Source organism: Carassius gibelio, chromosome A2 (assembly GCF_023724105.1).
Source record: "Carassius gibelio isolate Cgi1373 ecotype wild population from Czech Republic chromosome A2, carGib1.2-hapl.c, whole genome shotgun sequence".
Classification (NCBI taxonomy): Eukaryota; Metazoa; Chordata; class Actinopteri; order Cypriniformes; family Cyprinidae; genus Carassius; species Carassius gibelio.
Genome location: NC_068372.1, coordinates 8,000,906 through 8,012,385, shown reverse-complemented (window position 1 = coordinate 8,012,385; position 11,480 = coordinate 8,000,906). Strand labels below are relative to the sequence as shown.

At 36.1% G+C, this 11,480-nt stretch overlaps 1 protein-coding gene across 1 annotated transcript; it reads left to right on the top strand.

The window, feature by feature from the left end:
• Positions 1-4,258: 4,258 nt before the first annotated feature.
• On the top strand, positions 4,259-8,618 carry LOC128026047 (agouti-signaling protein-like). Its single transcript, XM_052612763.1, has 3 exons — positions 4,259-4,497; positions 6,969-7,045; positions 7,291-8,618. Exons 1-3 carry the CDS (start codon positions 4,350-4,352, stop codon positions 7,474-7,476), a joined length of 411 nt encoding a protein of 136 aa, XP_052468723.1. The 5' UTR covers positions 4,259-4,349; the 3' UTR covers positions 7,477-8,618.
• The last annotated feature ends 2,862 nt before the right edge of the window (positions 8,619-11,480 follow it).

Genomic DNA, 11,480 nt, shown 5'->3' with positions numbered 1-11,480 from the left:
AAATGCCTTGGTGAGGTCAGAGGAGAATGGGCGGACTGGTTAGAGATGATAGAAAGGCAAGAGTAACTTGAATAACCACTCGTTACAACCAAGGTATGCAGAATACTATCTCAGAGCACACAACACTTCAAACCCTGAAGCAGATGGATTACAGTAGCAGAAGACCACATCGGGTGCCACTCCTGTCAGCTAAGAACAGGAACCGGAGGCTACAATCGCACAGGCTCACCAAAATTGGACAATAGAAGATTGGGTCCGAATTTGCAATAAAGAACATGAAAGCAAGGATCCATCCAGCCTTGCCTCAATGGTTCAGGCTGCTGGTGGTGGTGTAATGGTGTGGGGGATATTTTCTTGGCACACTTTGGGCCCCTTAGTACCAACTGAGCATTGTTTAAACACCACAGCCTACCTGAGTATTGTTGCTGACGATGTCCATTCCTTTTTGAATACGGTGTCCCAATCTTCTGATAGCTACTTCCAGAAGGATAATGCACCATGTCACAAAGCTCAGATCACCTCAGACTGGTTTCTTGAACATGACAATGAGTTAACTTTCCTCAAATGGAGTCCACAGTCACCAGATCTCAATCCAATAGGTCAGCTTTGGAATGTGGTGGAACGGGAGTTTCGCATCATAGATGTGCAGCCATCAAATCTGCAGCAACTGCGTGATGCTATCATGTCAATATGGACCAAAATCTCTGTGGAATGCTTCCAATACCTTGTTGAATCTATGCCACAAAGAATTAAGGCAGTTCTGAAGGCAACAGAGGGTCCAACCCGGTACTAGCAAGGTGTACCTAATAAAGTGGCCATTTTGCTACAAGTTTGATTGCAACATATAATTATTACTGTTAATAGTGTTCATTTTCTGTTTGATTCCTGTACAAAAAAGAAATGTATTCAAGTGTACTATTAGAATACTTCTTTTAAGATAAAATAGGAAAATGTGCTTTTAGTTTACTTTTTATGTTCTTCTCAGAAATGGGCATTATGTTCTCCTCAGAAATACATTAAGTTAGATTTTTAAGTATACTTACAAAAAGTCTAAATATAGTTGAACTATACTTGTGCTTCTAGAATCTGTGTTTTCATTGTTATACGGCAGAGGGCGCTAGTACACACTGTCTGTAGAGAATTTCCAAGAAAACACAAGTGAAGAAGAAAAATAAACAGCAGATACTAACACATGATACTTGATTTATCTGACATGAAACAGCATCCAAACTGTAACGTTATGGAATAAAATGTCAACAAGATTAATAAAGAATGCATGAAGCTAGAATAAAATGTTTTTTTGTTTACAAGCAGATACCCTGTTCTTTCTTTGGATGTTTTGTATGTTCAGATATTCATATAACAAAATATATACAAATTAAAACCTAAATAGGGACATAGTAGTATACTTAAACTATGATGTAAAGTTCACTTAAAGAAAACTTATGAGTATACTTGCTGTATAAAACTGCTAAACTAGCAGTTCACTGAGAACATACTTCAAAGTGAATAAAGTATTTAATTAGTAAACATAGAGGTAAACTAGTTGTGTACACTTTTGTACTCGTTTGCTACTGTTATACTTAAAGTATACTTAAAAGTATACTTTTATATACTAGAAAGCCAATTTAGTCCCAAGGAGTATTGAAACAGTAGACTTAAAGTTACTAGAACACATGACTAGATATTTGTATACTTGCTAAATAAAGTATACTTAAAAATATACTTGAACTTTACTTAAGTATACTTAATAAAATAAACTTGAAGTATACTACTTTTTGTTAAGCGTTAACTTAATTTTACCGTACTGCCATATACATTAATTTGATATAGTCACCACTGGCAAGCTGCTACTAAATATATTGTAGAAACTTAATTTTCTGTAAAGCTGCTTTGCAATGATCTGTATCGTGAAAGCGCTATACAAATTACCTTGAATTGAATTACACTCAAATTAAATCCAATTATCTCCCAAATTATTATTTTGTAGCTATGCTTTACAACATACAAAATGCATTACCTTGCCAACATGCTTTAGATAATTGCATTTTAACCTTATGTCACCAAGTTTATGGTGTATGCATAAAATAAGAACTCAGGAATGTTGGTCACAGTGCTCATCTCAATTTCTGATCGATTACTCTGAAGATTTTATGTGTAGCCCTTCAATAACCTCAAGTATGTTCAAGAGTATATGTTCAAACACTTAAATCTATATCCTGGATATAAAATAATAAATTGAATCAACAACAGTAATTGTTGTTTCAGTTGCTTTGATGAATTTCTTTATTAGCAAAATAAGACAAATTTAGGTAGGCTGAACACAGTACTGTTTCCTAGAAGAACTATAAAAGAAATGTTGAGACAACTCTAAAGTCTTACTGCATCAATACAATAATACATCTTTATTGTCAACCATCGTTGAAATTTGTCTTTGACCACACCAGCAAAAACCAAACACACATACAGACACATGCTACAAAACACATAAATACCAATAAACTGAATCACATAGCTTCTTGATGAATAAATCAGATCGCAGAAAGTACAAAATATCTTTTATAAATATGTGTCTTTGCTTTGGGCATTAAAAATCACCTCCCAAAGGGCAATAAAACAAACTGATCACACAGAGAATAAGTTGAGTCATCAAGTTGCCTTGTTTTTTGTATGTTTTCTCAACAGTTTATGGGGTCTGAGACCATATTTTGAAGGTCTTGATCTTGTCTTGGTCTCGACCGCATTTGTACTCTGTCTTTTCTCAGTCTCAGACTATGAGGACTCAGGATGGATTTCAAGACAGGTCAACCACAACTGCAGGAATATCACTAAATTGCCAATGCATTATCTGATTTATTTGTTAACATCATTACTGTGATTGGATGTGAAACTTCAAATGCAATCAATAACGTGTTTCTAATTTGAATGATTTGAGACTTTTTTATGCCGGATCCGAATTTATATTTATTGTCAAAAAAAATTATGTTCATTGCCACCCCCCTCGTGTGAATTATTGCGATGTGGTACATAAGGTCAAAATTAATAGTTCCTAGCACTTGCTAAGTAAACATTTCTCAGAATTTGGCAAACCTTTTAGGTAAATCACTTTCTGATAACTCACTGTCAAAGTATTGAAATATCATATTATGATTTTTGTGCACAGTACCCATAATTCTAAACAGGTTGTAATAAAAATGTGGGAACAAAGATGTATTTGGCATTAAATTAGATTTATCAGGTGCTGTTATATAATATTGGAGTTATAAATGGGATTGCTTGGGTTCAGCTGCAACTGGTAGTGACTACAAAATGTGCTGCAGCTGTATCTACAACCAAAATGTAAACAGTATACAGTAGCCACAGACATATATTATCTGATGCTATGAAAGAACAATCTATAGCAATATTATCTTCGTGTAAGAAAATAAAATGCATTTTTGAATGTATAAATAATTATCCACCCTGACGCAACTACAGCTACTCCTTCTGCAACAATTTATCTTCTCATAGGTCTCTGAGTATCTATGATCTTATTCATTCATTTTGGTGCATCATGCCGATGGCAGAATCATGCTTCGAGGATGCTTTAACAGCAGGGACCGGAGAACTCATGAAGGGGAAGAAAAATGAGCAGAGCTACACAAAAATGCTGGACGACAACATGCTGCGCTCCGTATGAGCCCTTGGAGCTTCCAGGAAAGTGACCCAAACAGACAGCAGTTTTAAGGTTTCAGATGTTTAGAGTCCAGTCCAATTGCGCATCTGTAAAATGGCTTTTAAAAGCTGCACACAAACAGTCCCCACTGAGACTGATGGAGCTGGAGAGCTATCAACTTCAGTGTCAAAACATCTTACAACAAACTTCGGGTAATCAAGTTTATGATCAAGTACTTTTACAATTAGGACATAAATAATAAAAACTCTGGTGTGCACTTAGAGAAAAATCAATAGAACTACTAACATATTTAAAGATATGTCAGTGCAAGTTTCTTACAGTTAAACCACAACAGACATGCATTTTAATCTGGGACTAGGCTTAAACCATGTCTGCTAATGCAAGCTTAAATATTCTCATATTCTGATTATTTTTAATGTATTGCTGTGATATTTGTTGAGTTTTGTGTTAATGATTGAAAACAGCAATACATCTGCGATAGATGAGTGAAATGCCCAGCCAGACTTTGGCAAGGTGTTGAATGAGGAGTGCTCGTACCCAAGTGGGCGTGGGTGAATTTGGGCTTTATAAACGCTGCGAATGAGCTTCAGCACGGACCGCACTTGTTGAGTGATCTCTAGGAGGACAGTCTAACGCGGAGCTGACAAACCTAAACACTCCGTTAGATCGGCAAATGACGCCGGCAGTGATGAAAGGATTCGCGCTCTTCATCTGCGTCTTCTGCACAGTTGTTCAGTCCATCACGTGCGAGGCGAACAGGAGAGACGCGCGCAAGAAGCACGAAAACGACGCGGCGCACCACAGCTCTGCCATAACAACAGGTAAAATATTTGAGTCTAAATGAATATAAATATAGAAATTTAAGCAGCAATAACTAGCGCTGTGTATAATAAAAAATATATATAGTTGCATGTATCCAAATTGCCTACTTTATTATATTATAAAAATAATGATGGTATTTTTTTCTGATTTTATTAAATTATAAATATAGGCATGTTTCAGTTAAAACTAATACAATTATAAGAATTTAACCAGCAGCCTAAACGAACATTTCATATTCAGTTTAAGATAATGATAGTTACTGTATATAATATAATGTAGGTCTATGTGTGTGTGTGTGTGTGTGTGTTTAAAATTTTTGTATTGAGTTAAAATTATTTTAATTAATTATAAAATAGGTATATTTGAATTAAAACAAATAAACATTTAGCAATCTATCCAGCAGTCTATAATTAATATTTTGTATTCTTTTTACTGTACTGTTACTTTACTGTTACATAATATACTGTATGTGATTGTCTGTGTCCACATATTACATTATTATACAAAGTAATTAAATTTGAATTAAAATGAATTTAAATATATATTAATTTAACCAGCAGCCTAAAACCATTTTCAATTTAGTGTAATGATATGAGTTACTGTTTACTCATACTGTTACTGTAAATAATATCATTGTTTCATGTATCCACATATTTATTATTAAAATTAATGATATTCAATTTGAATAAAAATTTATAAAAAATGTATAGAATATATAACTAGCAGCCTAATACCATAATTTAATATTTAGTTTAATATGATGATTAAGTATAATGATAAAGTTATTTATTTGTTTTACTATTATTGCTATTGCAACTGTTTATAATATAAAATATATAGTTGTAAGTATTGGCACGTTATATTATTTATAAAATAATTATAAGTATTTTAATAAAAATGAATAGAAATATGTGGTCCTACCAAAAAAAAAAAAAAAAAAAAAAAAAAAAAACTGTTATGAGGGTCAACTTTTCAAAACTGAGATTTACACACCATCTGAAAGCTAAATAAATAACTTTCCATTGATGTGTGGTTTGTTAATATATGATATTACTTTGGCGAGATACAACAATTTGAAAAACTGGAATCTGAGGGTGCAAAAAAAAAAAAAAAAAAATTGCCTTTAAGTTGTCCAAGTGAAGTTCTTAGCAGTGCATATTACTAATCAAAAATTACGTTTTTATATATATATGTACAGTAGGAAATTTACAAAATATATTTATGGAACATGATCTTTTAAAGAAAAAACACTATTGCTACAGGGTCACGTAATGATTTAACAAGCAGCCTAATACCATAATTTAATTTTCATTTAGCATGACAGTTACTTTTTTATGATATAACGTGTATGCATATGATATATTATATTGATAATAACAGTTGATTCATTTAGAATAAGTATAGATATATTAAACATTATTTGAATCGACTACATTTTAAATTGAAATGAAGAAACAATGTACACCTGATCTGCTTAACTTGAGCTTTTTATTTTAATTTTAATTTTAATTTTTATTATATATATATATATATATATATATATATATATAATAAAAAGCTCAAGTTAAGCAGATCAAGCAGATCATTGTTTCTTCATTTCAATTTAAAATGTAGTCGATTCAAATAATATATATATATATATATATATATATATATATATATAAACAATATAAAAAACTATATATATGTGTGTGTGTATATATATATATATATATATATATATATATATATATATATATATATATATATATATATATGTGTGTGTATGTGTGTATGTATGTATGTATGTATGTATGTATGTATATATATATATATATATATATATATATATATATATATATATATATATATATATATATATATATATATATATATATATATATATGCGTTTTGTAGACTACTGTGGTTTGCAATGTTTAAATGTTTGTGTGTGTGTGTTCCCTTTGATGAAACACCTGTTTTGCCTGAATACACTGATGATTTAAGATTAGTTTTTTTGATTTACCATGCCTTCTGATACCGTTTCATGTTTCACTTCTGATCACATGAGGTTAGATCATTCCCTCTGCCACCTGACAACGTGTTGCTTTTCACACGTACTGTAATCAGGCCAGTATGAACATGCTTTACAAACACAAAGCCTTCTTTTCTTTCCTCTTGGACTGTCAACGTCACCAATGAGGCTTAGAAGAAAACTTAGTTTTTTTTTTTTTCATTTTTCCACACACAGTCTCACTATTCAGTGCCCTGCACTAAACAGCTCCAGTGAAAGGCTCATTATCTTCAGCAAACGTCTCATGTGAGCAGGCAGACGGGAAAAATCTAAAAAGAAAATCTTTCAAGTGCCACCTGGGATTCTTCCACTTAAAGTGTGAAACGATAAAAAACACAAACCCTATATATATATATATATATATATATATATGTTTACATTCCTAATGCAGTGCATATGATCTGTGTGTCCCAACAGGAGCGTGGAATCAGGAGAAACCAAAGAGGCTCTTTGCCAGGAGTCGAAATCTGTCTCAGCAGAGACATCACGTGGTGGTACGTTCGTTCCACACATCACACTGTGTTATTTAGGATCTCCTAAAACATGCACCCCAATACAACAAATCCAACATTGTTCAAGTGGACTAATGCACATCTGTCCTTTTGCAAGAACAAGAATATAATATTTCTTCTTGGAAATCGAGTTAATCCTTTTTACATTAAAACCTTGAGCAAATAGAAATGCATTAGTGGTTCTTTGCTCTGTTTATTCATTTCTCATGAAAATATGTGTCCTCCAGAGACCTAAGCCCAGGCCTGAGGCGCTTTCTCCAGCCCAGACTCCAGCGCGGCGCTGCGCCGGTCTGATGGAGAGCTGCTCCTCGCTCACTCCCTGCTGTGACCCATGTGCTTCCTGCCACTGTCGGCTCTTCAACACCATCTGTCACTGCTGGAGACTCGGACACCTCTGCCCCAAGAAAACCTAATGACCCCAAACGCACATGTGCACACTGGACAGCAAATATTGTTTATCGGCCAACAAGAAAGTCATAAAAAGTCGTTTATTAGTTTAATCTGATAGTATCTTGTACCCAGCTTTCAATAATTGACCATACAAAACCATTTTTGGTCGTTTTTGATGATGACACATCTGTCTAATTTGACTAATTTCAACCAAAACTAATTTGGGACAAAAACGTGTAGGGTTCAGTTACGTCCTTTGGTGTAAAAAGAATGTGCCATAATGTTGACAAGCAAATAAATGACTTTGACTCGTCTCTTGTTTTCATGAAAACAAGCAGACACTGATTTTATTTTGAGGCACTTACAGTGGAAGTGAATAATTTTTGAAGGATTTAAAAGCAGTGATATGAAGTTTCTGATTTTATAAACTCTCTACATTATTTTATATTTTAAAATGTCTATATTAGTGGAGCTGTGAAGCTGTTTAAATCAAGTCATAGTCATTTAAGGTTTTAGCATTGTAAAACTAGAAGTAAAAAGAAAGAAAATGTAAGTAAGTGATTTTTTTTCAGACTGAAGTCAAGTTTATGTGAGGCTGCATTACTGAACCAGTGAGAATTTCAATATTTCCCACTTTTTCCTTTTTGGTGTGTGTGTGTGGGAATTATAATTGTATAATATTAACCAGTCAGTGTGTAACCCCCCCAAAAAGGTTTTACCAACAATCACTTTTTTTTTTTTTTTTTGGATTTAGCAAAGATTTGTTCAGAACATACCTCCAAATCCACCAGATGAGAAACATTGTTATATAACACACATGCAGCTTGTGCTTCTACACTCTCATACTGCTTTGCAGCAGGCCATGGATCATGTATGACATTAACTATCTGTACAGTGAATGTGTCACGTCCATATGACTGGAGTTATTCGCTCTCTTTTTGCACCATGACACTATTGTGACTCATTTACAGACTGGAGATGTTATTACAGTCAACTCTTATAGAATTCATGCTGGCAAAATGATTTTTGTTATAATTCACAATATTTTTCAGCCCTTGTTAAGCAAGGGGCATATACTGTTTAACTTGTATATAATTAATGTAAGAGTGCCTGATAAGCTACAAGACAAATCGTTTTAGGTGCAGTAAATGTGATTTAAATGTTATCCTCATACTGTGATCTTTTAAATACTATGTTTAAAGATGCGTATTTCTACGGTGATGATTCCACTGTCATGTTTCTGATTTCACACACACACACACACGCACACACGCACGCACACACACACACACACACACACACACACACACACAAAACAAACAAACCAAAAATCCTATTTGTGGACTTTAAGCTGATGCTTCTATTCACTGTCAGGTCATATTGACTGAATATTATAAATAAAAATAAAAATAAACAAATAAATAAAAACTTGTTCAATGTCCTCACTACAAATTTATTTGTACTAAAAACATTAAAAAATGCTATATGGGAACTTTACATTCCACAAAACATCTTGGTTACATATGTAACCATGGTTCCCTGAATAGGGAACGAGATGCTGCGGTGACGTCACCTGCTATGGGAACACCCCACGGTGTGACGAATGTCTGAAGCCCTACACCATCCCGCCAATCCTATTGGCCAAATAGCGCATGGCACCACCTTTACGCATGCGCACGCATCATATACCATGGTGCCGCACGCCATTTCGCTCAGATTTCATGACTGAAGAAGAAGAATGCTATCAAGGTATGGCACGGCCAGGACCGCAGCATCTCGTTCCCTATTCAGGGAACCATGGTTACATACGTAACCGAGATGTTCCCTTTCATAGGTCACTTCGATGCTGCGGTGACGTCACCTGCTATGGGAACGCTATACCGTAACGCCTGACGTACCTGATAGCTGGGATCCGAGGAAGCATCTGCTCAAGCGGAACGAACCCGGGAGCCAGGAGCCATCCTCACATCCAGACTGTAAGACTTGATAAAAGTGCTCAGTGAGGACCATCCTGCCGCAGCACAGATATCATCCATAGAAGATCCACTGAGAAAAGCTTGAGAAGAAGCCACAGCTCTCGTGGAATGAGCTTTAACTCCTAAGGGCGAAGCGAGTCCGCGCGCCTCATAGGCTAAAGATATTGCCTCCACCAGCCAATGGGACATGCGCTGTTTTGTAACCGCATGGGCTTTATTCTTATGTCCAAAACAGACAAACAGCTGGTCAGACTCACGCCATGGGGCTGTACGATCCACATACGTCTTTAACCCTCTTGGCGCCACGGTCGAGTTTACTCGACAAGATGCGGCACTGAATAAAACGGCCGATTTTGTCAAATAGGGTGTCAAATTCCATGCAACCTCCCCTGCACCAGATAGCAGACATGTAATACTTCATCTCTGACTGAAAAAAAACGTCATGCTCCTATACAAAATCTTCGAGCTAGAGCGCATTGAATCAGTGCGAAAAAAAGCGGAGCTTGTGTGAGAGTGAGCCAATGGTCCTTTGCCAAATATCAGAGGTGTGAACAATGTTTGCTTGGGTCAGAGTGTTCATCGCGAAATTAGCAGGCGTGTTATTGTTGCGGGGACGAGGCGGGAGATTTTTACCGCGCTAGACATGTATATTTGTCTTCTGACCGCACCTCTCCGCAATCGTGGTGACAGTATTGTAGTGGAGACTTTGTCTAATGCCACTGGGTATGTTAGACAAGGTTGAAGTATTCATAGGACAGTTAGGAGGCAAGGGGGGGAGTCGGAATGACACTGACAGTAGTTCGAGCTGTGCACACTCGGGGCGTGCGCGAGGCAGATCTGGCCGCGCTGCTCATCGCAGAAGCAGAGGCAAGGTGACACGGGGCATAGCTTTTGAACTAAACAGGTCTTGTCTACTTGTGTTTGTGTGTCATATGAATAATATATATGTGCCCCATACATGGAATCAGAGTGCCTGCTGCTTGTAGTAAATTGAAAATCCCAACCGCTACATGCATTCGGTTTGTTTCTATCATTTATTAGTAATGATTTACACAGTTTGTTTACTACTTACTATTTACCTGACCATTCAGTATTGTGCAATATAGCGCACAGAAGGTGAGGGACATTTTTTTGGGGAAAGAACTGCTGCATTTTATCATTTAAACGTGACTTTTCATGAAACTTCTATAATTCAAGATGACCACCTCCATATGACGTCATAATATGCAAATTAGATAGGAAAATAAAATCCCTTCATAAACATTGGGTCATCCTTAATATTTTTATAATTGACAGAAAGTCTCTATCTTTTATAGATTTAAAGATATAGCCTTTTGAAATTAAGATGTCAAAATCGAACATTTTAGGAAAAACCTCTGGCGCCTCAAGGGTTAAAGCTCTCACAGGGCAAAGACAGCAGGGGGTAAAGCCTCCAGGACCACTTGCTGTAAGCGAAAGGGATTAGATGCAACCTTAGGAACATAATTAAGCCTCGGTCGCAACAGCACCTTCACAGAGCCCGGTGCAAATTCCATGCACGAGGGTGAGACAGAGAGAGCCTGTAAATCCCCAACTCTCTTGAGGGAGGATAAAGCCATAAGAAGAAGTGTCTTCAGAGTCACGATTTTATCCGGTACAGTTTACAAGGGCTCAAACAGATGCCTTGATAACCCTGCAACACAATGGATAAATCCCATGAAGGAACTCGCACGGGGCGGAAAGGCCTCAGCCGTCGCGCACCCTGTATGAAACGAGAAACCAGTGGATGACGGCCCACTGAGGCACCATCTATATATTCGTGGTAAGCTGAAATGGCTGCCACGTAAACCTTTAGAGTGGCTGGTGTCACTCCATCAGAAAAACGGTCCTGAATGAACTCCAGCACTGAAGCCACTGGGCAGTAAACTGGATCCACATTACGATTTTCACACCAGGTTGTAAACAGTCTCCACTTGAAAGCATATAAGCGTCTCGTAGAAGCTGCTCTAGAATTCAGTATAATCTCAGTGGTTTCAACCGAAAGACCGGGACATACTAACGCACTCCGCTCA